Source organism: Triticum dicoccoides, chromosome 6B, assembly GCF_002162155.2.
Source record: "Triticum dicoccoides isolate Atlit2015 ecotype Zavitan chromosome 6B, WEW_v2.0, whole genome shotgun sequence".
Lineage (NCBI taxonomy): Eukaryota > Viridiplantae > Streptophyta > Magnoliopsida > Poales > Poaceae > Triticum > Triticum dicoccoides.
Window position 1 is genome coordinate 717,249,841 of NC_041391.1, and position 27,521 is coordinate 717,277,361.

General features: G+C 44.9%; 1 protein-coding gene and 2 pseudogenes across 1 annotated transcript in view; all 3 read right to left on the bottom strand.

Annotated features, from left to right (window-relative positions):
- The window catches only part of LOC119321652 (disease resistance protein RGA5-like), a 5,142-nt gene extending 2,697 nt beyond the window's left edge, over positions 1–2,445 (bottom strand). Inside the window, exon 1 of the mRNA XM_037595241.1 lies at positions 1,607–2,445. Within this exon, the coding sequence (XP_037451138.1) occupies positions 1,607–2,445 (839 nt within the window). The remainder of the gene's footprint in view (positions 1–1,606) is intronic.
- A 2,237-nt stretch (positions 2,446–4,682) lies between these two features.
- LOC119324914 lies at positions 4,683–13,626 on the bottom strand (annotated as a pseudogene).
- Positions 13,627–16,839: 3,213 nt separating this feature from the next.
- The window catches only part of LOC119322014, an 18,465-nt pseudogene continuing 7,783 nt past the window's right edge, over positions 16,840–27,521 (bottom strand).

A 27,521-nucleotide genomic window follows, 5' to 3' on the forward strand; every position in this document is an offset into this window, starting at 1 on the left:
GATTAATGAGGCATATGATCTGAACTAACTAGCATGCTTACATTACATAAATAAAATCACAAGTTGCCAAGCCCTAGACTGGAACCCTTTTATTCTAAATTGGCGAAATAGTAAGGCATATGGAGTTGATCAGAAAACATAACTAACATGCTTATTACGTTATATAAAATCTCAATTTAACTTGCAACTCAACTATATTATGTCAAATAATTGTAATTTTCCTTGCTTCTGCCACACATGGATAAGCACGAAGGAAAGTAATCTATCATTTTCCTAAAATTTCACAACGACGTACACACATATGTACACTCGGATTCCACTTGTTCTCTTATATATATCATAGAAGGATTGTCCAAAATGATTTTTTTTCTAGTAATCTTTGAAATTTGTATTAAATATATAATATTGCAAGAATTTTGTCTTGGGACAGATGCATAATGCAATTGTTCTAAATATGTAAAATTTGTGGTACTGAAATATGTTGTATGCTCCACACTAACAAACTTTAACAGGAGAAAAAAGTACTTTCACTGATAATAGGTCAAGTGAAGGGTGTCGCCTATGCAACTGTCATTGTTGTAAGTTATTTCACTGATGAGTACAACCGACCGGTATCAACGAAATGGCCTTAGGCTACTTTTGGCATTACGATAGACTATAATAACCTTGTTTCACCCAACATTTGTCTGCCCATTTAATTGTCTGTTTGACCACCTTTTGCCAACTTCCGTGTCTAATTTTCTACCTCACATTATATAGTAAGCACAACACAACACATTTCAGCCATAGCAGACCGAGGCTTGCCGACGGAGGGCGAATCTATCAGTATTGGGCTGTTTGTGATCTTAAATTTTTGTGAATGAATTTTGTTTTTCCACGTGGCAATGGAATACATTTTCTCAACCAAATTTAAAACTTACAAATGATTCTCAGTCATGTACATTGTCTGATTTATTTTCAAGAGAACACAAACGTTTATACCCAGGAGCAAAGCACCACCGAGCTCACTTAGTAGTTAGCGAAATTTGCGTTTTTAGTCTGGTCAACGTATTATCAAGAATGATTCAAAATTTTAGTTCAGCTGTTTCCTTTTAGCATTACCGAAGTCACCAAAAAATTTGGAATCTATGTTGTTCCGACCAGCTGAGTGTAACCTACATTTGAATTACATTAACCTCAAACAGAACATTAAAACATCGAGGAATTTGACATAAATTTGAGCTATGTTTGAATGTGGCTTCAAATTCATGTGTTACCATTCGACCGCGAAGAAAATATTTTGGTACTTGCAAATTAAGTAAAGCTAGTTAACTTGACACCGAATAGTGGCACTGGAGTTACTCCATAGCCTTTGCATGAAGTTAGCCAATGGAGCTATCCAGATTGGAGATCGTATTATGTGGGAAGAAGAAGAAAACACAGGGTCCCATAGGGTAGTTTATTGATTTGCATCTGCCTGTATTTTATCTCACTTTAGAGATAAAAAAATACTAAAACACAGAGACAAATAACTATTTTATGATAAAATTATATCAGTGTAGTTCCCTTACACATCTAAATAAGTTCCTCATGCATTGAACAATGACAAGTGTTAATAGAAACAAACCTTTTTTCTGCCAGGACATCGATGATCTTGCTGATTAGTTGTTGTATGCTTCCTGCTTTTGTGTTAGCATAACTTTGGCCACTAACTTCACTAAGAATTGTCCTGAGGAGATTCATCATGTTTGGATTTCGCGACACCGTTAAGAAGGCGCAACAATCGAATTTTCCTTTGAGATCTTGATACACTTGGTTTGCAAGAGTTGTCTTGCCCATTCCTCCACATCCAACGATAGAGATCAACTTTAGTTGTTGTTTTTCTGACACACATCCATCCTGTTCAGTCAATAGTTTGATTATCTCAACCTTGGGTTTATCAATTCCGACAAGTTTTGAGGCTTGCTCAAAGATAGAAAGAGCTCGAGGGTCAACAACTGCATTTCTAGTGCTGGAGGACGCCTCATGTGGTTTGAGGGTCTCTCGAGACTTGTATCTTTGATTCCGATCGCCGATATCAATGATTTGCTTCTTCAATTCTTGGATCTCGGTTCCGATCCGATGGCGTGCCTTCATCTTCCCTAGCAAGCTATTTATCTTCTCCATAAAACCATCAGGCTTGGTGTCTTTGTCGTCAACATGTTTCATGAAGTCATCGATGGTATCCTCCATGTCGTATGACAGCTCGCGCACCTCATTCATCCAAACTTTATCCTGCACATCAGGTTCCTCCTCCTCTGACATCTTCATGAGGAAAGCATCCATGGCAGCGAGTTCATGGGTCAGTGACTTGATCTCCTTTCGCACACTCTTGAACCGCATGTACTCATCACCCAACAAGGCGGACAACTTCCCGAGGATGGGTCTCAGGGCTCCTGTCGCCGCACTCAGCAGAGCCCCCTCCATGGTCCGCTGTGGTGGTCCTAGCCAGCTTAGTGCTCACAAAGCTATTATTGTGTGGATGATCGGTTGCAGTAGCAGTGTATGTCGAATGGGTGCTCCCAACCTCAGCCTTATACTTGCACATCCAACCAGGTTTTCATCGCCGTTCCAATTATATTACTATCCCCGCCTGCTTAATACTTCCAAGACTGCCATTTTAAAATACCATACGTTGTATTTTTCTGTTCATATGGTAGAACGAGTCGCTCAATTCTTGGTTAGTAGAATAAGATAGGGCGTGTTAGCTACTTGGCACTGCAGATTGAAACCCTTGTTATTGACAAAAGGAAGAAGCCAGCAGTAGTTGCTTGGTTATTCTCAGCTGTTGGGTGCATCGTTAACATCGAAACATATATTAGAAGTAGATCTCTTCTGGCTGAAGCTTCATTTGTTTAATTACACGCTCCCCATGTATGTGGTCGTACCGTTTGTAAATCTTAGACTGATCCGCGTGCTGTCCATAGCTATATATTCGGTTGCTATCATACAATGTAGAGTAGTTTTCTGTGTTGTTCATGCAGAAGTAGAAAATGATATCCTCGCCCGCTGCAGAGTAGAGTAGTTTTCTGCATCAGGCATCCTAGCTGTGTTAAAGTTCTCCTCTTGTTTTCTACCCAAGAAGGCGAGTGTTTCATGGACAAACCCCGTGTGCATCTCCGCCGAAGGAGCCATGCATGCAGAATTGGTTTCTTGAGTCAATAAAAGTTTTGTGTTTAACCAGCTGCCTCACAACTATATACGTAAACCAACTTCAGTATCGCGGTGACTCGAACACAAGACCATTTTAAATCAGGTACTGCATAAGTACTATATATTCATACCTTAAATCTTGGTTTTTATTCGACCCGAATTTCCTTCATAATACTGAATAAAATGTTCCAGCTGATATGAGACTATATCTATATGTTATGTATACACATCAGAATTACTATGCAGGCCATTTCGTGAAAAAAAATCTTCTTTAGTGTCGCTACAAGCAACATATAGCTCTCACGATGGCAGCACTATTGACGTTTGCTTCTTCAAATCGCCAGGCCATGTCATAGGAGTTGCGATTGGGCCAGCCCATTTGCTGACTGGGACTCTTCGGTATTCAACGAAGCAAATGTACCGATTTTCCTCCTGGTTTTCTAGTGATAATTCTGCACTTATTAGTTTTTTTTATTTGGTTTCCAAACAACAGAAACATTTATTTACTTCAAGAAAAACGGACATCTTTTTAGAAAATATATTTTTAGAAAAAAGTGAACATACTTCAGAAAAATGAACATTTTAAAACAAGACTATTTTGTAAACCATTTTTGAATATTTATAAAAACTATGATTTTGTTTCTTAGATATTACGAAAAATTGTAAAAAATATGAATATTTTTATGAAAATATGTAACTTTGCTACAATTTTTTTAACATTGTTTAATAAAAAGGAAAACATAAAAACTAAATAGAAAAGAGAAAAATGGAAAAGTAAAAAAGGAACACAAATAAGAAAAATAGGAAATGGAAACTGAAAAAGAAAACCTTTATAAACCAGATATGAGTATTCCAGAAGGTTCACAAAACCGGAAAACCCAGACCATAATCCGTTTCCGTTTTAGGTGGCCGTAAACTTTCTAAACTGTGAAAACCCCACGATGCTAACTGGGTCGGCTCATTTGCACGCCCTTGTGCAAAAAGTCGACATTTGTCACAATAAATAAAAACCTTTCGTCGCTCTGTTAGGATCCTGCCTGCTACTAATTCATTCTATTTACATTAATTCAGAGTACAACTCGATTTACGGAGGATGATCTCAGAGGAAGGAGATTAGAGGGAGAAGAATAAAAGCATTGACACCACACCCTCGGACAAAGCAGCCTTGCCTAGCAGCGGCAGCAGGAGCTGGTGGAGCCCGAGCTGACCAGTTCAACGGAGGCATGAAGATGGAGCAGCGGCAGCAGCATGGTGGGCGGCCGCTTGATTGAATCTTAATTCTGGATGCTTTTATATCTTCCTATTTGAAGTATGCATGCAGTTTTGGTTCTTCAGCAATTTGGCCACGCGGCTCTGATTTACTTGTGCTGCTTTAGATTAAGGATTGTTGTGCTGCTATAATTATGCCCTATTTGATTCAGATTTTGCTTATATTTCGGCCGAATTTCGGCTGAATTTCGGTCAAATTTTATCCAAAAATTCAAATTTTGTTTCTGCAATTTCGTCCGAGATTTTACCGAAATATTTGAAATGGCCGAAATTCGGCCATCTCGGTCAGGGGCGAAAAAAAACACAAAACGAAAATCAAAACACAGGTTTGCACCCAACATGCATGCAACTTTGCTGAGGTCGATTACTGGTCATTCCATTCATGTACTGGGATTGATTGTTGATGCCAGCAGCAGAAGACTCTCCGGTAATATCCAGCAGAATGTCATCATAATGTGTTTGCCCAACACCAGTCTTCTGTTGACACTGAAATACCCAATCCTCTACGGATGGAAGCACTGCAAACGGTTGGGAAAAGTCAGAATTTAACAGTGACATATTACAATGCCAAAAACCGTAAGCATAACATGGAGTAGAACCCAAACTGTTGAGAAAATGACAATAAAACTCTTCAGTGCACGAAAGAGTGATTACTACCGATGCTAGGCTTCCATGGTTAACTAACTTGAGTATGCTATATTTATAATAAATCTAGAGAAGGAGAAGTAATGTACGTACATGTACGCCTGGTCGATCATAACTCAACCGCGATGAACGTAATCATGGAAGAATAGAGTAAGGTCGTTGTTGGGATGTGTGCTGACTGCTCTCTCCAGAGAAGCCTTCACGGCCTCAGTAGCGCTAGTCTCCATACCCATGCGCTCTAATTGACATTCCAAAGTAACGAGCCTGGGGAGATTTTCCATTCCGAAATCCAAAGCATCAGGATTGCTGAAGTGACACTCATCTTTAGACCGGTCGAAAAACAGAATCGCCAGTTTCTCTAGCTTGGGCATACATCCTGCCGCAAACAGGAGATCCATTCCATCCCTCCTGGCGCAGTAAATAAACATGTTCAGGCGTTTGAACCCAACTTTATCACTGACTGTTAGCCTTCGATCTTCAAAAGGAGACTTATCTGCTGTTCCATTGAGATCCAGAATGAGCAGAGCGGGTAAGGCTCAAAGGATGCAGAGACCTTCATTCCCAATTTTCTCCACTTCCAAGCGTAACTTCTGCAGGTTGGCTAGTGATTTTACCCAATCCGGAACCTTTGAGAAGAGACAATAATCAGCCACAAGTTTTTGGAGGTTATGCAGTGGGGAAGTGCACCATGCTGTACCCGGGAAGGTGTTGTCGTCAGCACACTGCATTCTTAAAGAAGTAAGGTTATGTGCCAATAGGCTACGGAGAGAAGCAGTAACTTGTACTTGCTGATCTTGCTCAATCTCCATAAAATAAAGGTGCAACTTCCTCAAATTCTTTAGCTGCCCAAGCCCTTCCAGAAATTTATAGGACTGGCTGGAGATATCCACACACTTCAAAATTTCGAGTGCTTGCATCTTACTGATTTCATCGGGAAACATAACACCACAGTCAACAAGTAAGTGTTTCAGTTTTCCAAGATTGACAATAGCGGCAGGTAAATTGCCTACTTCTGTGTTCCTTATGTCCAACATCTCCAAGCATGGTAAATGTCCAATTTCTTCCGGGAGCTCACTTACCATGTCACACTTGGCAATGTTGAGGTACCTTAGCTGAAGCAACCTACCTACATTTGCAAGATTGTGGTTTTCTAATTGTCTGCATCCCTGAGTTTCGAATCGGTAGCATCCTCCAAAGTCCATACTACGCAAATGCCTGAACTTCATCATTGAAGGGATTTCCACTGTATCCCCAAACACATTAAGTGACCGGACATGAGATAATTCCTGGGTCATTGGCATGACATAATTTCCTTCCCCTTCAACTTGCACGGAGAGGCGGCGGACTCTTCATTCTGTCCTGATAGATAAACTTGGGACACCAATGAAAGTAACATAGTTCTCTTCAATGGATTTGGATACTATGAAATCAAGAATTGTGTCATGAACTCGACAAGAAAGCACCTGACCATATAATCCCAGCTCCACAGGTTGGATCAAACTCCTATTGACAAGCTCATTAAAATAACTCTCTCCTAATTCAAGTGCCTTATATTGCAATCTTTGTAAACTAATCCTTCGGCAATCCATCTTCTTATAAGACCCTTCTTCTCAATAGTTGAATCTTCCGGAAATAAACTCATATATAGGAGACAACTTTTTAGATGTGGAGGAAGATCATAGTAACTAAGTGACAATATCTTCATCATTCCTTCGATATTGGGATTCCTTTCAAGTGCACGACCAATTGAATCTTTCACGTGATTCCACACATCCTCTGTTTTCTCTCTGTTGGCCAATAGGCCAGAAATAGCAATGATTGCTAGGGGTAAGCCATCACATTTTTCCAAAATTTCATTACAAACTTCTTCAAGCTTTGCATGGAGATCTTCTTTGGAGTCAAATAGTCTTCTGTGAAATAGTTCTTTTGAATGCACCGCATTAAGAGGCTTTATCCTATAAATGCCATCATTGGTTGATGAACGGCATGCTTTTGCAACATTATTAATACGGGTGGTGGTCATTATGATACTATGACAACTAGTCACAGGAAATGCACGCTTAATAACATCCCATGTTTCCACGTCCCATATATCATCAATGACAACAAAATACCTGCAGATGGATTCTTCGATCATATCAGAATGATTTTAATACAAATAGTATACAACAAGATATACTACTAAAAGAAAAATGTGTTCACAATTACAGTAAGAAAGCTGACACGAGTGTTAAATCATGGTTCAAAAATCACGCCGAGGTGTGCCTAGGCACCTTGCGACAAAGTATCGGCTAGCGCTTAATCATGTTGGGCTCACGCTTGGGCGAGATAGACACTGTGATATATCTTTATCAGGTAAAAAGTAGTGTGCTATGGTAAAATAGTGCAGCCCTTAAAATCCACTATAGCAAAACTCTATCCATTGGGGAGTTTTGGAGCTTGGTCTCTTGGAGGCTGAATTTTTTGAAAATTCTAAAATTCGAATTTCTCAATTTCAACTTTTTTGTAAAAAAATATAAAAGTAAACAAGGATGTGATGTATATTTGTGCAAAATTTTACGATGAAATTCCTTGACATGCGATATGTGCAAAAAAACAAATTCATGGACTTTAAGGATGAATAGAGCATCTACTAAAAAGCCACATATTTGTCTTTTTGTGTAGCCATTTTAACTTATTTTATCCTGAAAATATATACACTTGTGCATTCTGTCTATAAGTATATGTGTAAAAGAATGCATTTTTTTTGAATCATGCAAATTTGGATTTTGATCATTTCAAATTCGGCCTCCATAGAGGCTGAGCTCCGTTGAGCATTTTCGGACTATCACACTATTGTGAATGGTTGAACACTGATTTCATTTAGCAAGATATTAATCATAAGTTGCTCGTATTGCTCTTTAACAATATAGATGGGGGGTGTTTACGGAATTCAGAAGTATCTGTCCAAAAAAACTCCCCCGACCCCCGCGTCCCTCCTCGAGGCGACACGTGGGGAACCCTTGACTCGCCGCGGCCGGCCACCACCCATCCCTCCACTCCCCCTCGCCGCTGTCGTGGGCCGCTGCCGGGCAAAGCCCCGGCAGGGCAGGTGGCGGGGGGGCCTCTCAGTCGACGGCGGCGTTTGGCGGCGCGGTGCTATGAAGGCCCGGCGGCGGCTCGGCGCGGTGGCTGCCGGGGTAGTGTGCGCCCCGTTTGGTGGTGCTGCCTGCGGTTGCGACGGCCTGAGGGCTCGATCCCATCCCGGTCCCGCCCTTTCTGGTTCTGGATCTGGATTTGGATGGCCGGGGCTCGGGTGTTGCTGCCGGCAGGCGTGGTGACGCCGGGCCTCCACGGCTGCTGGGCACGGTGGTGGTGCTGGCGGTTGGGGGTCGGTGTGGTGGTGGTCGTCGGCGGAGCACAGATGGGAGGCGTGGAGATGAGGTGGTCTTGGTGGGGACTGCAGCGGTATGGCGAGGCGGACTGGAGGCGGCTGCGTGTACCGGAAGCGGCGGCGCAAACCACCATCCAGGTTCATGGCGGCGCTGAGATGGCTCGGCTAGGATGGAGTTCCTGGCGAGCAGCACGCGTCCGGGCCACCTCTGGGTTGTGTGGTGAGCGGCAGTGCTCTCTCGGTGGTGCCAATATGGGGTGGCTAGGGGTTGGGTCGTCGCCAAGGCTTTCACTTGGAGTGGGTGATAGCCTTCGTTGGCGGTCTGATCCTTGCCGGAGGGTGTGGTGGCTGTGGTTCCTCCAAAGGTGTTTGGCGGGCGGTGTTTCTCCCTGTCGTGCGGTCTGTCGGCGGTCCTCGGCCTTATTACGACGACAACGCGCCATGGTCGGTGCTACCCAACTCCTTGGAGGTGTGGAGATGTGCGATGATCGGATCAAAATCTTGGGCGGCTTTTGCCTGGCCGGCGGCGATGGCGCCCGTGGGTGTCGTCCCCCTCCTTGGAGGCGCCGCTGAGATGCATTCGTCATTTGCATTGTTGTGTGGAGTTGGTTGTTGTCTCTAGGCCGAAGCCTCGATTCGATCGGATTAGCACGATGGCGGTGTCTCCGACGTCGTTACTCTGTTGAGAGCATCGTGCTTGGAGACACGGCTTGGTTCGTCGTTGCTCTCCTCCGGTGTTCACTGTGGTCCTATCTTGATCCTTAGCGGTGCTATGTACGGCATCGCCGGTGCGTCCAAGAAGATGTCTTCCTCGGATCTGATCAAATCCTGCCATTTCACTTGCCACCTTCTTTTAGGCATGAAGTGGTTGGCCTTTGGTGGTGCTCGGCGTTGGTCGAGACGCGATGTCGTGATCTATTAGGATAGGCGTGTTTGCTTTGTAATTTTTGTTTGGTCGTTGGCGGTTGTCCCTGGACATGCATGGTGGTGTTTGTGCTACGCTTGTTGTTCGCAGTGAGCGGCAGTCTTCTTGTACTTACAATTCTGCCTTCTATAAAGCTATGGTATGCCTAGGCGTACTCTAAAAAAAATAATTAGATGGGGAAATACGAACACAATATGTTTCTACAAATTACTAATAAATTTTATGTTATTGTCTATATATTTATATATATTTCGAGAAAACGCAAAAGAGCTTGCGTTTCATTGCATTGAAAAGGGGGGAGGTGTTATTGTTTACAGGCCTCCTAGGAGGTGGTTACAGCTCTGAACGCTAGTCAATGGACATTTCAGGTCTGTGGGACAATAGCTCTAAGTCCTAACGCGCCAGCGGCGGCCCAAAGGGTAGCCTCCTCCTTGATCTTCACGAGCAGTTCAGCAACCGAGGGATGGCCTTGGTCGGCGGCGGGCGACGGGCAGGGCTCTGCGGCGGCGTGGAGGCCCAGGCGTTGGTGGGGATGAGGCTGTGTTGGCAGGGGCTGGTGGGCCAGATCTGGGCGCCGCGAGCCTGCGGGCTGTTGTCGTGTTCATCCTCGCCGCGGGTGGTGCAGCACCCGCTGCTCGTGGCGGGTGTGGCGGTGGCGGATGGGGCTCCCGCGGTCTTCCGGCGGTGGCATCGATCCGAGTGGCCTTTGATCCCTCTCCTCGTCGTCTTGGCGCTATTTCCGTCGAAGAGCTGACCTCTCCCAGTTGCAATCCATCGTTGTCTCGCACTCGGTGCAGCAGGACCTAGTTCGTCTCGCGCCCGGTGCAGCAGGACCGAGCTCGTCTTGCGCCCGTGCAGCAGGACTGAGCTCGTCTCGCGATCGGTGCGGCAGGACAGTCGATGGACGCCAGTTTTGGCTGACCTATTGGTTCTCGGCGCTGGGGGCCGGCCAGGGGTGCGAAAGATGGGGCCTTTCCGCTTGTTTCTTTGGTTGGGGTAGCGGCAGGTTTCGGGTGAGAGGGTGTCAAGGTCTTGGTTGCCGGGGCGGCGGCCCTGGTGGTGGTAGTGCGGTGCTCATGGGCAGAGGCCGTGGCTCGGTGCTGCTCGGTGGCCATGGCCGTGTGGGCGGTGTGGCTGCCGGGGTGTGGCGTTCGGTGGCGGTGAGTGTTGGCCGGGGTGAAAACCTGTTCTATCTTCGGACGGACCGGCGGCGGCGAAGCTCGTTCCCTTCTTGAAGGCGTCGTCGCGGCTCTCATTGTCCGTCGTGATGCTCTGGAGGAAACTCCGATCCTCGAATCGGGCAGTTGCGGCGCTCCGGTGTCGTATACTTCCTGAAGGCACCGCCTTGGAGCCCACAGTTCGTCCTATGTAGCTTCATCTCCTCGGTGTCATTAGTCCTAGGGATGGTGTTGCTGCGCTCAGCGTCTATGTATCCTGCCTTGGATGTGTGCTTGTGTTGTGGTGGCGTGTGTTTGTACCGGGATGTTGATGATTGATGATCATTGCTTTATATATAAAGCGGGGCGAAAGCCTTTTTCGGTAAAACGCAGTCGTTGTTGTGCTTCCATAGCATCCAAGGGACGAGCAGGACTGCGGATGCGAGACCTTTGCACATGGGCTTGGGGACGAGCTTCCTTGTGGATTGCCACCGGTCGCTGAGTTATGGCTCGTGAGCTGGCGGGGGCATGGGACCCTTAGCCAACACAACGTCTCATGCCAAGTCTGCCGGGCGAAGGGGCAGACGAGGAGGAGGTGGTTCCTGGTCTCCGGTTCCTAGTCGCAAAGTGGGCAACACACAGGGTGTGGCAAGCCACGGAGGGCGAGGCGGTCCGCTGTCCAGCAGCGATCTAGATGTGCGAGCCAGTGGAAGAACCTCACACGCGGGGGCGCCCAACACTTCCAGGTGAGCTTCCATGCATCACAGGAGATGGAGCCGTGAAGTGTGGCAAGGTAGGCTAATCTGGCGGAGTAGGTGTTGTTCGCGCTCCACTTCTAGGTTAGGCTGTCCGGCTCGGCGGAGAGAGTAGTGTGCTCGATCCTATGCGAAAGCTGTAGGTACTGCCCGATTTCCTGGATGCCCATGGTGCCCTAGATGTCTTGCGCTCACCGATCGGCTCTAAGGCCATCCGCCACAGTCCGGAGCTTACGGCGGCGTTTGGGGATGCACGGGTACAGCCCGGGTGCGATCTCATAGACGGAGCGCCCATCGATCCACCTATCCTCCCAGAAAAGGGCCTAAGTTCCATTCCCAACCGACATAGTGGTGGATGCGAAGAAGAACGCACGTTCCTCGCCATTGAACTGCAGGTCCAGGCCAGCCCAGACTATGTCGCGGTCCGTGCGGCTGAACCCTAGCCACCGTGGGCAGAGCGCGAGGCCTGTGCGCGCTAGGCCGCGAAGGCCAAGACCGCCAAGTGAGATCGGCCTGGAGACGCGCTGCCAGTTGGCGTGGCAGTTGCCACCGTTAGCCTCCCCACGGTTATACATATAAACAATATTTTCTATGTGTTATATTTTATAGTGACTGTATATGTGTTGGGCGACTGCAGCATACATATAGTTCACCCTTCACATTCTTGTTAGAAATGACATTATTTTAAAGGCCAACATTTTTTTTGTACCCTTTGTATTTTATTTTTATTTTTTAAGGTTACATTTGCTTCCATTTTTATAGATATTTTTGTAGAAATTTGTATGCATTTCTTTTATCAAGGTTCGTGCAGCAACACGTGTGGCGTCATCTAGTATACTCAATGGAGATGTGAAACCTCAAAAGAAAAGAAAAAAATATAATACACCTATATTTTCATAGTATAGGTTGTTTTCAGTACTCTTTGTCTTCTATTGCATTTGACAGTGACACGGTCTTCACTGTGTACATTTAGCCATATTACTCTTTATGACAATATAGATAGGAAAAATATAAACACGATATAATTACTATATTTTGTATACTATGTCAATATATTTTCTATATAGCGTTACTAGGGGTGTAAAATAAGCTATTGGACACTCATGCTTAGTTTAGTGTAACTATATTTACTGTGTACGTGTGTGTGAGAGAGAGAGACTAATTGTCCGTACTCAAAATACAGCTCTTAAACAAAAGTATTTTATATTCGAGTAGTATAAGTACGCACAAATAAAACTTGTACCTTTTTTCTACTAGGAAAGTATTGATATCGATGATGACTTGTTGTATGCTCCCTGCTTCAGTGTCCTGAAAACGTAGACCACTAACTCGACTATGAATAATTCTCAAGATATTCATCATGTCCGGATTTCGTGACACAGATACGAAGGCCCGGTATTCAAAAATTTCTTGGAGGTCTTCATACACTTGGTTTGCAAGAGTGGTCTTGCCCATTCCTCCAGTTCCTACGATGGAGACCAGCTTTGGTTGCACATGGGTTGACGCACCTTCAGTCAACAGTTTGATAATCTCGTTCTTGGGTTCATCAATTCCCACAAGTTTTGAGGCATGCTCAAAGATAGAAAGAGCTCTAGGATCAACGGTGGCATTTTTTTTGTTTGTGAAGGTCTGGCGAGTCTTGTACCTTGCAATCCTACCCCCCACCTGAATCATCTGTTTCTTCAGATCTTGTATCTCTCTACCAATTCGACGGCGAGCCTTCATCTTCCCCAACATCCCCAGCGAGCACTTGATCTTATCTATGAAGCTATCTGGCTTTGCGCCTTTGTCATCAACACACAACATGAAGTCATCGATGGCATCTTCCATGTCATAGGACAGCTCCCGCACCTCATTCATCCAAACTTTATCCTGCTCATCGGGATCCTCCTCCTTGGACATCTTGAGGAGAAAAGCCTCCATGGCAGCAAGCTCGTGAGTGAGAGACTTGATCTCCTTGCGCACACCTTTGAAACGCTTGAACTCGTTGCCGAGCAGAACAGCCAGCTTCCCCAGGACAGGTTTCAGTACCCCTGTCGCCACGCTCACAAGAGCCGCCTCCATGGCTATGCTAGCCCAGAGCTCCTCAATTAATGCAGCGACAGTGTTCTCAATCTACAGCCTAGCAAAAGTATTGATGGAAGTAAGCCACTATGCCCAAGCATTATAACACCGAAGAAGCTAGCAAAAATCGCTGCAGCGCCCGCCGGCCGCCGCCACAAGATCGAAGCAGAGTAGTAGAGATGGGGTCGTACCCGTCGTGGAGCCTGGATTTTTCTTCGGTGATGGTGTACATCGAAAACAGTTGATTATTTCCTCTTCTTCTCGTCGTGGATCTTAACCCTGTTGGAAGAGAATGGAATAAAAACAGAGATGAGGCCAAGCATTGCTGCACCGAAGGAGCTACAGATCGGTCGACCTGAAGATTGAAGCATGGCAATGGGGGACGGGGTATACCTCGTGGGATGGATCTGCCGCGGAGGCAGCTTGCCAGGCGAGAAGGAAGGTCGGACGCCTGCGGTGCGTGCAGCTCAGATCTGATCTAAGCAGAGTAGTGGGCAGTGGAGTGAGAAGGCAATGGGATCTAATGTAATTAGTTAGTGCCTTAGTGGGTAGGAGAGGTCTGGGTTTGGAATCTGATTAGTTAAGTCGCTAATCAGGCCCTTGTCTTTCTTGTCCCACTAAACCTCTATTGTGTATTATCATAACTAAGACGCATTGTTTTGTTTTCGGGTAAGAGTTTCATTTTGACATACTCTGACTCTCTATTACTCTCTCCGTTTGGAAGTACCTAATATTCAATCGATCGATCTCAGCGAAATCACGATCGATACTCTCTTAGATCTGCAAAACTGATGTTGTTTTAAATTGTTGTGAGACTGGTTAAACATAAAATTATATTGACTCAAGAAACTACAAGAGGAAACTTTGAACACAACCGGTACTTCTCAGTTTATGTCTATTAACTTTATGTAGCTGGACAATCGCATAAATCATATTTAGTAGTTTTCTTAACCCAAAATTGTTAATTAACCACTACTAACCCCCAAAGAGAAGACAAAAACGTGTTTGTCCATGTCAATTGAAATGCGTGCGCTCTTAATTTAAGTTGAGATCTGAAACCATTTGTCGGCAGAAGTATCCCCTCTCATTTGTTAACCAGTTTTATGTTTCCATGATTCCGCGTGAACTCCTCCAGATCTGCTACATTGCATTCCCGTATTAGTTTTGCTTTACCAAGTTGCTCGTTTGAACTAGTTTTATTAAAGATCCATGTAGCCAGTCAGCCAATCAGTCGTCTTTGTTACTGCTGCCCTGCTTGCATTTCCGGTTGATCTTTATGCAGTTGTGGTTACTGATTTTATTAAGATTTCTTTTATGAATCCTGTAGTATAATTTTTGTGACACAAAATCTACATTTTATTGATCAAATTGATAGCCAAACGTGATCCCTAGAATACGAGGACACCACATCAACTGTCACCGAGACGGGTGTAGTAACAATATGCACTGCTTTCCAACAAGTCCGTCATGTCAGTCGAGCTGCCGTGATTGTCTCGATCAGAGATTGCAGTTAATTACCAGAAAGAAGGGGGAGAAGGCATCAAATTGTGAAGCTGCCCGTGTGGAGAGACCAAAAGCCATTTTGCCGACACGATGTGCCATTTCATTAGGTAACCAAGGAAAGGTTGTCCCCATTTCAAGTCTCCTCTAGGAGTATAGATCTCTGCATGCATGGGTCGTGCCGCTGCTAGATAGCTAGTGGCAGTATTTATGTTTTGTTCAAAGGTCGATGTGGCCCGGCTCAGTGTTAATTTTTACAGTATTTTGTCTGCTTTCACTTATAAAAAATAAGTTGAGAACCGATAGGAGGATCAGCAGCAACTCCATCTCCTGTTGGTTTTTGGCTTGTACCGATGCAAACAACAGAAAAACCGTCATGCAGTGCAGCAACATCTCTTGAGCCCATTCAACAGTGTTGAGGATGCGATCTTTCAGGACAGCTGGTAGCAAGTTGGATGCCCATATTGGTCGGCGTCATTTTCATCCTGGAAATAGAGAGCATCACCAAGATAAGATGTATCACTGAAAGAAGAAGGAAAATGACAACACGAATGACATACAAATGTGTATGGAGAGAGAGAGAGCTCCATGACAGTTTGTTAGAGTTAAACATGTTGCTGTGTCATTGAGTTGAACAAGGGCACAAGTGTGAAGGGTACAACTCTGTGGTGTGCCCAACTGCAGCGGCCTACAACTTGCCACCTCTTAGACAGAATGTGTTTGGTCTGACGCTTGAGTGTTTAAGTCGGTTGTGTTGGCAACTGAATCTTGTAGTATAAATGTTTACTCTGTTTCTTGTCTGAAACTCTGTTTTCAGTTACTCTGTTTCTTGTCTGAAACTCTCAAGCGTGTCCACCGAAAACAGAGAGCGAGAGAGACTGTGAGGGTCTGAGCCTACACAGTTTACATGTTCATTATCTTTCTCGCAATGGCAGTGGCCAATATTTTTTTTTAAAAAGAAGCAGCAGTCCTTGCATCTCAGCAACAATAAGCACCCACTGCAGAACGATGAACAGACTCATCAATCTCCGAAACAACAACAAACTTTTGAGATTGCAGCCTAGGCAAAATTGCTTCGCATAATCAATTAGTACCTCAATCAAGCCACCACGCATCATCAACCCAACGGTACATCTCTAGCCGAAGGATATGGAGAGTCTCCCAAACGTCAGCAAGAAGCCAAGAACAAGGCTCTGTAGGAAAAACAACAACAACCAATGCAAAAACTAGAAAAATATTGCAAACTGATCATTTCTGCCAACTTGGATTATTATGGTCCAACTGTAACAGTGGCGCAAAAAGCTTGCTTTGTTGAATTTGTCTCGAATATTTTGAGAACTAACTGAACAGACAGTTTGCAAAGTGCAAACTTTTATGGTTGTGACAGACCGACTCATCCACTTCTGTAAACACATGTGCTTGAATACCATCCAGTTCTGTAACCTCTGGCAGGTTGCCACACAACAAGATGCATGAGGACAAGAATCTCAACAATTTTCTTTGTAAGGCAATGACTATACGGCGGCTGTTCAAACAACTTCATGGGATTAGTACCTGAAGTGGAAGCGTTCCTAGGACCCTCGTTCCCGGCCATTTCCTCATTCTTCTGTCGACGCAGCCGCCCAGCAGCCTAGCACCGCGAGGGCGGCTTGTATTTCTTTTTCAAGGTATCCGTGGAGAGGGTGGGCCGTGAGCGTGCGGACGGTCCATGTTTTTTGCTAAACAGTACTACCAAAACTGCCCCTGATCACAAAATAATACTGCCGAAAATCTGCGGTAGTATTTGCAAATGTAAGCCGTCCAAATACAAAAATAAATGGCCTATATTAATCTGATATACTGTAAAAGGTCTCTACTACAATAGGTAAAAAAAATGTTGTAGTACAGTATAAGAAAAACAATGCTTAATCAAGGGAGTACATATAGGTACACACAGTTTTCCACTTCCGAGCTAAGACATGCATGCATACAAATAGGAAACTATGGGGAGCCCGAGTTTCTACACCATGATGGGTGGAACACCGTGTCCAACACAAGGGTGGGGCGGTTGGGATGGCTGTCGGCTGCACACCTAATTGCAGCCTCCGCTTTGTCATATGCTTCTCGGGTGACGGACCCATCGGTGAATTCTCTGAACCAAACACGGAGCTCCTGGAGAGAAGGGAGGTTCTCCAAGCCCAAGCTAAATACATCCTCGATGTAACAACAAAATTCAAGCCTATGCACCTTGGGCATTGCTCCTGGTGCGAACATATTTCGCCCCGTGGGAAGTACCGACAACTGACACTCCCGCAGGCACTGGAAAGTACCAGCACTGATCACCGGCCACTGTTCCCTTTTTTCATCCCAGATATTCTTGTAGCCATTCAGCTGGAGGGATTGCAAAGAAGGAAAGGAACCAAGTATGTCAAGATCCTCTTGCCGCAGGTTGTCCAGGTTGATCTCTATGATGGACAGCTCCCGAAGATTTGACGGGCTGATCCACGACGGCAGATACGAGAAGGATCCGAATGATGAATCAAATCTACGGAGGTTCCGAGGAGGGGATGTCCAGCCTTCCCCTATGAAATCCCAAGATACCAAATCAAAGCTGCCTCTCAGAATTAAGCTCTGCAAATTCTCCAGGTGACATAGAGACTCCAAAAGCCAACCCATTCAAGCTCTCGTCAGGCATATCTTCAAAAGAGATACCAAGAACCCTCAGTTTAGTCAAATGCCTTAGCTCTTTGGCAACGTGCGGAGACTCAGACAAGCTGATCACTGACAACTCTTGCAGACACTCCAGTTCCCTAACCACACCTGGCCTGAATTTGATTTTGAAGTGACGGCCAACTCTTAAGCATATCAGATTTTTGAGCTGCCCAATTTGGAACGCCAATAAGAGCTCACCGACGTATGTATCTGCCAACGCAAGGTATCTCAACTGGGATAAACTCCCAAGATGATTAAGTATTGTCTGGCTTTGCTCCAGAAAATAGCTGTCCTCCAAATCCAATACACGTAAATGAGGGAAAGAAGATAGGAGCAGCATTTTGTCAACACAGTTCCTTGAGGACACAGTAAGTGACCTCATGTGGGACAATATCAATCTCCCCTGAGGCATCTCAACATACTGGAGTTGCAGAAATAACCTGCGGACCTTGCTTGTTATCGCAGCTGATTTGCCCTTCTTATCATGCAATATAGTACAAAAGTTTTCTTCAATAGAAATGGAGCTGATAAATTCCAGAACCAAGTCATGCACACGACAATCCGTTGTCCTGACATACCTATAGGAGTCCACCGCTTGGATCAATCCTCTGTTTATGAGCTCGGTGAGGTAGCTCTCACCAAGCTCAAATAAGTACTCATCCTGTACACCATTAAGAAAACCTTCACATATCCACCTCCATATCAATCTATCTCCTTGAATAATGTAGTCTTCAGGAAATTTACTCAGATACAGCAAGCAAGTTTTTAGATGGATAGGTAGATGGTGATAGCTAAGGGCCAATATCTTTCTCATCTCCTTCACATCAGGACTGTTGTCAAGTCCAGAACCGATAGAATCACACAACTTGTTCCACTCCCTTTTATTCCCTTCCCGACTGGCCAATAAACCAGCAATGGTGATGATAGCCAATGGCACACCGCCACATTTCTTCAGGAGAGTTTCAGATACTTCGACCAAATCATCTGGACACTCATTATTAATACCAAAACTTCTTCCAAAGAATAATATTTTGGATGTCTCATCAGGGAGGGGTTTAAGCTCATAGGCGCCACCAACTTTATGTGCAACGTCGCGATCACGGGTTGTTGTGATTACTCTATTCTCATAATGATTATCAGCTAGAGCACATCGGATCACTTCCCAATGTTTTATGTCCCATATATCATCTATGACAATAAGATACCTGCCCATATTGTAACGTAAGATTTCATACATTAGTAAATAGTGCTAAACTGAAATGTGGAAAACCATTTCAACACCAACTACTAAACATTGCAAGTAGATTCCTAAATTTGGAGCAGAATAATTCATGCATTAGTATTACTAATAATTTATGCATTAGTAATACTAACTTATATGATATCAATTTAAGTACAACTCTTCCCCCGTTTCAAACAATAAGAAGGTCTAGCTTTGTAATGAGTCAAACTTCATTAAGTTTCATCAAATTGATACAAAGTGTACCAAAATCTTCAACAACTAGTTACTTTCGTTGAATCCTCTATGAAATATATTTTTTATAATATACTTGTTTGCTATTATAGAATATTGCTATAAACTATTCCAAACTTAAAAGGTTGACTTAGGACAAAGCTAATACATTTTGTAGTCTTAAACGAAGCATGACCATGTTGAAGTTTACATCTAGGTCTTGCATATATATATAATATATATATACATATATATATTATATATTATATATATATATGGGGTATGGGCTATGGCACACCCGGTATGTCTCGTCCATCACAACAAAGTGTACCTAAATACGTGTTACACATAAATAGTACACATTACTCTAGAAAAACATAAATAGTAGACATGTGTTACTCCCTCCAATCCGATAGAAGGGCGCTAAATTTCTCGCCTGTTTTCCACCCAATCAGGGCGCCAAGAGGGATGTGTCCCTAAACTGACAGAAGCACTCCTCCATCCCATCCGCCGTCATATCTCCCATAACAGAAGAGAAGACGTAGTGGTGCAGTACGCGGCAGCAGCAACGGGGACGGGTTTTAGAAGTTGTGTGAACATTTTTAAAATATTACCGACATTTTTGTGAATGGTATCAATATATTTTTTAAAGTTTTTTTACACTCCATAGGCAGTTTTTAACGTGCGATGAACATTTTTTAAAATTATGTAGATTTATTTTGGAATATATGTATTTAAATTTTTTGAAATATAAACAAAACTAAAAAGAAAAATCTAACAAAAGTAACAAACTAATGTTACTTTGCCTGCCCACTTGGCGCTCCACTAAGACGAGGCGTGCCCATCTTTCAGGCCCCGCTTGGACTGCCCTAAAAAATTGATCGCTATAAAACATTGCTAAAAAAAAGTTGTGTGCCCTGCCTCGGCAACAAGCGCGCGATTGGTTCATCATTCCGACCCTGAATTTATGGGCAATTTTCTGGCTTACGCCCGAAAAAGTTCCGGTTTACAAAATTTACGTTTCTTCCAAGCAAGGGAGGGGTCAGGTTTCAGGCTCGAGCGCATGCAACTTCTCTTGACGCCCCCCTAAAAATTAGTGGAGTAAACCGCGGAGCAAATGTTAGTGGACTAATTGTACTTCAAATTTTGGCTGTTTCTAGCCGTCTCGTAAATTAACGAAGTAAAAAGAAAATTCGGATATGATGAACACGGATTCAATTCAAACAAACGTACTAACCAAAAATCGACACCAATTTATGAAATTTCACAATGTCATCAACCAACAAAAAGTCTACTAAATTAACCGAATCTAAAACTTACTAAAATCTAGTCACTATACATATCTTCAGTGACCGATTTCCACCCCGCTCGGGAAAGCCTATTGATCATGGGGTCAGGCCCTGTGCAGTCATCGTCGTTGCCGAAGATTCTTGTAAATTCGGTCCTGAAGCAATCATCGTTTCCGCCTCCATTCTCTCCTCCGCTTCCATTGCCTCTGTTTCCGCCATTATCTTCGTCGTTGCTTGACAACATGATTAACCCCCCTCCCCCCTGTTGCTAGCTGCTCGTACAAGCGATGATACGCCTCCACCTGCTCTGGGTAGTGGCGACGAAGCCCCGCCATGTATGCCTCAACGGAGGCCTCCTCCGCCAACTTTTCCTTCGCCTCTTGGTCCTTCCTCGTGTCCAGTTTGGAGACCACCCGCGGGTCGACGGCATCTAGCCGCAACAACTCACCAAACTCAAAGTTCCGATGGCCATCGGAGCTGTGTAGCCAAACAACCAAATGTAGTATTCCTAGTCGGCATGCTCGGCAGATTGGAAGGATCTGAGCCAAAGCGTCGTGTAGGTGTGCCGGTTGGTGATCTCAGCCACCCACTCCCTCATCCCCGCTGCTGCATGCCAATGTACGACCTCTGTGGCGGCGGTGGTGCAGGGAGATCGGGGAAGCCGGAGAGCCAGCTACGGTAAGCGTATGGGGCGCCGATCAAGGAAGCGTCGTGGCAGCAGTGGGAGGCAGATGCACCGACACTGCGTTCGTGGCGGAGCAACCTGCGTTGTGGATAGGCTGCGGGGAGCGGCGACCACGGGATCCGGCCATGATGGCGCGGGTGCGGGAGCGTTGCGGGGGTAGCCGATGAGGGATAGGGTGGGGAAGGACGCAGAGAGGCGTGTTGTGTTTTACTTCGTGGCCGAGCGGAGGAGTAAGTTTAAGTGCTCGGCTTGGCGTGGAGTGAAGTATTTACTGCATTATTGGATTTACACTCTCGGTTAGATCACAATGAGAGGAGTAAATCCGAAATTTTACTCTTTTGACCGATTTTAGGGTGTCCGCTAGAGATGCTCTTAGGTACACCGCTTCGTCCCCGAGGAAGATGTATCTCCCTGATTTAATCCAATCAAAAGACGTAGGTCACGTAAGATCCCTTTAAGTGTAGCAATATTCGGGGGTGGAGCGGGCGACGGGCATGCTCGTGGCAGTTCCTGTGCGTGGAGAACCGCGTGTCGGCGTCCAATACACGGCCGCTCGCCCATTTTTTCGTCCAATACATGGTCGATCGGAGGGAATCACTAGTAGAAAAAGGGTCAAACATGCAGCACATTAGTGCCGGTTTGTATTAGAGCCGGCACTAATGTATATATTAGTGCCGGTTCCAACGGCTAGCCGGGCCGCTCTCATTAGTACCGGTTCGTGGCGAACCTTTAGCACCAGTTCGTGCCACGAACCGGTACTAATGAGGGTGGTGGCAGGATGTTGTCAGTCTGGGCCCCCTCCAGCACCTTTAGTACCGGTTCGTGCCAAGAACCGGTACTATAGGTCGACGTACATAAACCCTTCGTCCACCCGAGCCACTCTGTTCTTCCCCTTTCCCCTCACTTCTCCTCTGTTCTTCCCCTTTCCCCTCGAGCTCCTCACAAATTTTGGCCAAAATTTGTCAAGATTTGAGGGCCCCCATCCATTCAAATGATCACAAAGGTTAGCAACTTTGTCCTTTCAACTCTCATTGCTAGATTAGCTCTTCCCATGCTTCGTATAGTTACTAATTTGTGAGTTTAGTAATTTGGGAGGAAATATATATATGTGCTAGTATTTGATTTATATGCAATTTGAGGTCAAAAATAACACTTAGTTTGCATATGTAGGTGTGGTTTACTTAGTGCCTTCTAAATCTCCGTCATAACCACCGTCGATCGCCCGCACCGTCCCGTCACCGGCACCACCTTGTGGTGAGCCTCTTGTTCATGAAATTTTATATAAAAAATTGATGTTTGTGTGATTTGGATATATAGTTAATCATGTAATAATTATCTTACCAGTACGTTGTTTGTTATACATAGTGCCATGGTTTTGATATCCGTCCCCGTCGGCCCTCGTCCTTGTTATGATTCAGATGTGGTATATTCTCTTTTAAAACTATTAGTTGCATTTCGTGTTTATGACAAATTATGCCCATCAAGTTGACATAGATATTTTTATCTAGGAGGTATGTGAACCGGAAATTCCAACCGACCCTATTGTCGAGAGGTTAAATTTAGTTGAAAGAGAAAACGAGTACTTGAAAGAAAAATTGAAAAGAATTGAGGGGGAGAAGATGGAATTGGAGTTGCATGTTGCCGATGTCGTCGATGATCACAAGATCAAGATGGAGAAAATGCGCTTGAAGATTAGAAAGATTAGAAAATATGCCATCGATAGTGAGGCTTGGTATCATTATGCTGTTGGATCAATTGTTACCTTAGTTGCGATCTTGATCGCATTTGTTGTTGCATTTAAATGCTTTAGCTAGAGAGTTATTTGTTTGTTGCATTTAAGTGTTGTATGAACTTTATGTATGAACTTGTATTAATTTGGTCTATTCGGTGTTGTGTAATGAAGATGAGCCGGCAATGGATGTACGATGACCGATGCTCTCCCCAGTTCGTTGAGGGCGTGCATACTTTTCTGCTTGCGGCTGAGGCAAACAAGCGGGCGGATGGTTTTATGCCTTGTCCATGTGCTGGCTGTGAGAATGGTCGCAATTACTCTACGTCAAGAACCATTCACATCCACCTGTTTGAGTCCGGTTTTATGCCCCACTATAATGTTTGGACCAAGCACGGAGAAAGAGGGGTTATGATGGAAGACAATGAAGAAGAAGAGGACGACGACAGCTATCCTGGCCATGGGTTCCCTGAATACGATGATACAACAATGGGGGAAGAAGCTGAGCCGGTAATGCGGGAAGAAGCTGAGCCGGCAATGCGGGAAGAAGCTGAAGAAGAGGCATCAGATGAGCCCGTTGATGATCTAGGTCGGGCCATTGCCGATGCAAAGAGAAACTGCGCAAGTGATTTGGAGAAGAAGAAGTTGCAGCGCATGTTAGAGGATCACAAAAAAATGGTGTACCCGAATTGCGTAGGTGACAAGAAAAAGCTGGGCACCACACTGGAATTGCTGCAATGGAAGGCAGAGAATGGTGTATCTGACAAGGGATTTGGAAAGTTGCTGGTAATGATAAAGGATATGCTTCCAAAGGACAACGAATTGCCCGAGAGTACGTACGAAGCAAAGAAGGCTGTCTGCCCTCAAGGGTTAGAGGTGCAGAAGATACATGCATGCCCTAATGATTGCATCCTCTACCGCGGTGAGTACGAGGATTTGAACGCTTGCCTGGTATGTGGTGCATTGCGCTATAAGATCAGCCGCGATGAGCTTGGTGATGTTGAGGGCGAGCGCCCCAGGAAGAAGATTCCTGCCAATGTGATGTGGTATTCTCCTATAATACCACGGTTGAAATGTTTGTTCCAAAACAAAGAGCATGCCAAGGCGATGAGATGGAACAGAGAAGACCGTAAGAAAGACGGAAAGTTGAGAGTACCCGCTGATGGGTCGCAGTGGAGAAAAATTGAAAGAAAGTACGGGAAGGAGTTTGCAGATGACGCAAGGAGCGTATGGTTTGGTCTAAGAGCAGATGGCATTAATCCTTTTGGGGAGCAGAGCAGCAACCATAGCACCTGGCCTGTGACTCTATGTTTGTATAACCTTCCTCCTTGGTTGTGCATGAAGCGGAAGTTCATTATGATGTCAGTGCTCATCCAAGGCCCTAAGCAACCCGGCAACGACATTGATGTGTACCTAAGGCCATTAGTTGAAGAACTCTTACAACTGTGGAATGGAACAGGTGTACGTGCGTGGGATGAGCACATGGGGGAAGAATTTGACCTAAAGGCGTTGCTGTTCGTGACCATCAATGATTGGCCTGCTCTCAGTAACCTTTCAGGACAGACAAACAAGGGATACCGCGGATGCACGCACTGTTTGGATGATACCGACAGTATATATTTGAATAGTTGTAAGAAGAATGTGTACCTAGGACATCGTCGATTTCTTCCGAGCAGGCATCCCATAAGAAAGAAAGGCAAGCATTTCAAAGGTGAGGCGGATCACCGGACGAAGCCTCGCCACCGTACTGGTGCTGATGTACATGATATGGTCAAGGATTTGAAGGTGATATTTGGAAAGGGTCCTGGCGGACAACCTGTTCCGAAGGACGCGGACGGACGCGCACCCATGTGGAAGAAGAAATCTATATTTTGGGACCTGCCATATTGGAAAGACCTAGAGGTCCGCTCCGCAATCGACGTGATGCACGTGACGAAGAATCTTTGCGTGACCCTGCTTGGCTTCTTGGGCGTGTATGGGAAGAAAAAAGATACACCTGAGGCACGGGAGGACCAGCAACGTATGCACGGAGAAGACGGCATACATCAGGGTCATGCAAGCTACGCTCTTACCAAAGAAGAGAAGGAAATCTTCTTTGAATGCCTGCTCAGTATTAAGGTACCGTCTGGCTTCTCGTCGAATATAAAGGGAATAATAAACATGGCAGAGAAAAAGTTCCAGAACCTAAAGTCTCATGACTGCCACGTGATTATGATGCAACTGCTTCCGGTTGCATTGAGGGGGCTTCTACCGGAAAACGTTCGATTAGCCATTGTGAAGCTATGTGCATTTCTCAATGCAATCTCCTAGAAGGTAATCGATCCAGAAATCATACCAAGGTTACAGAATGATTTGGTGCAATGTCTTGTCAGTTTCGAGTTGGTGTTCCCACCATCCTTATTCAACATCATGACGCACGTCCTAGTTCACCTACGCGAAGAGATTAACGTTTTGGGTCCTGTATTTCTACACAATATGTTCCCCTTTGAGAGGTTCATGGGAGTCTTAAAGAAATATGTTCATAACCGTGCTAGGCCAGAAGGAACCATCTCCAAGGGCCATCAAAATGAGGAGGTCATTGAGTTTTGTATTGACTTTATTCCTGACCTTAAGCCGATTGGTGTTCCTGAATCGCGGCATAAGGGCAGACTGGATGGAAAAGGCACGCTAGGAGGGGAACAAATAATATGTATGGATGGATATTCTCTCACTGAAGCACACTACACAGTTCTACAGAATTCCACCTTGGTGGCTCCGTATATGGATGAACACAAGAATTTGCTACGCTCCAAACACCCGAAGCGGTCTGATGACTGGATTACACGTGAACAAACCAGGAGTTTTGCCAACTGGTTGCAGACACGTACCATGCATGACACCTCTATTGAAGATGACCTGTACTTGCTGTCCCAGTTACCATCTTCGAATATAATGACTTTCAAAGGGTACCAGATAAATGGTAATACATTTTACACGATCGCCCAAGATAAGAAGAGCACCAACCAAAACAGTGGTGTCCACTTTGATGCAGAAACCAAGATGGGAAAGGAAACATATTATGGTTATATACAGGACATATGGGAACTTGACTATCGACGTGGTTTAAAGGTCTCTTTGTTTCGGTGCAAATGGGTCAATATGACACGAGGCGGGGTAACGGAAGACCCGCAGTACGGAATGACAACAGTGGATCTCAACAATCTTGCGTATGCAGACGAACCATTCGTCCTAGCCAATGATGTGGCACAGGTTTTCTATGTGAAGGACATGTCTACCAAGCCAAGAAAAAGAAAAGATAAGGAAGCGAATGCATCGTGCGATGAGCCAAAGATGCACATAGTTCTTTCTGGGAAGAGAAACATCGTGGGAGTGGATGACAAGACAGACAAGTCAGAAGATTATGAAAAGTTTGATGAAATTGCTCCATTCACAGTGAATATTGACCCGAGCATCCCGTTAAATGATGAAGATTTTCCATGGTTATGACGCAAAGGGACACACGCGAAGAAAAAGTTTCACACCCAAAGATCTGGGATGTGATCGGCTTCACTATCATCACTTTCTTCTGTGTTTCACACCCAGGAGGGAATGTCTGTAATAGTTAGGGTAGTTATGTGTTTTGGCATTTGAAACGCAAAGAAATTTTATGTGCAAACAAATTCTTTTCATGCATTTACTGATTTTTTCCAGCTAAATGACCCTGAAATTGAAAAGCAATTCAAATGAACTCAGAAAAGGTTAAAAGTTGGCCATAAGTTTATACAAATAGCATGTGCAAGAAAGTAGAGAGGGTTACGGCAAAAATTGGATGCACTTCGTGTACAAAATGGACAATCTCTTTCGAAGTATGAGGATTTCCGACAAAAACTGAACTGTTACAAAGGCATTTCATTTTTTAAATAACCTAAGCATTACTAAATTGAATATAATGATAAAACACACTAATATTAAACATAATAAAAAAGAATCACTGAAAAAACTTTTTTCAAAGTTAAGTTATTCACAAACTAGTGATTCACACAAATTTCAAATAATTCAAAATTTAAACTATTCAAATTTGAAATCTACCGGCACTAACAGAAAGTTTATAATTTTTTGTACCTAAAGCAAAAATATTCACAAAGAAACTCTAAATACAGCAAAAAACAACTCAAAAATAAATAAAACAAAAAGAAATCAAAAAAATTAAGAAAAAAAGCCCGCCTACTGGGCCAAAGCGGCCTGCATACGACTAGAAACACAACCTTTCGTTGGGCCAGGATGCAGGCCCGCGAAGGCCCAGTAGGCCCACAAGGCGAGGAGGACAGGTAGGCACAGTAGGCCTGATTAGGAGAGGAGCTCGAGAGAGCTAGCGCACTAGGGCTTATAAACCAGTGCGGTAGCCCCTCGACTAGCGAGGTGGGACTAAACTTCCGCACCGCACCTGCGCCAGCGCACCCCCTTTAGTACCGGGTCGTGGCACAAACCGGTACTAAAGGGGGGGCCTTTAGTATCGGTTTGTGCCACCACCCGGTACTAAAGGGGGTCGCTTCCCGCCGCTTGGCCTGGCCAAAACAGACTTTTAGTATCGGTTGGTGGCTCCAACCGGTACTAAAGGTGCCTTCTATATATACAACACTTCGAAAAATTTCATTCTCCCTCTGTTTCCCCATTGAACCGCTCGCCCCGATCGATCGACGCCGTCACCGACCCCGTCGCCGTCGCCGCCCCCGTCCCCGTCGCCGTCGCCGTCGCCGCCCCCGTCCCCGTCACCGCCCCCGTCGCCGTCGCCGCCCCCGTCCCCGTCGCCGCCCTCATCTCCGTCGCCGCCTCGGG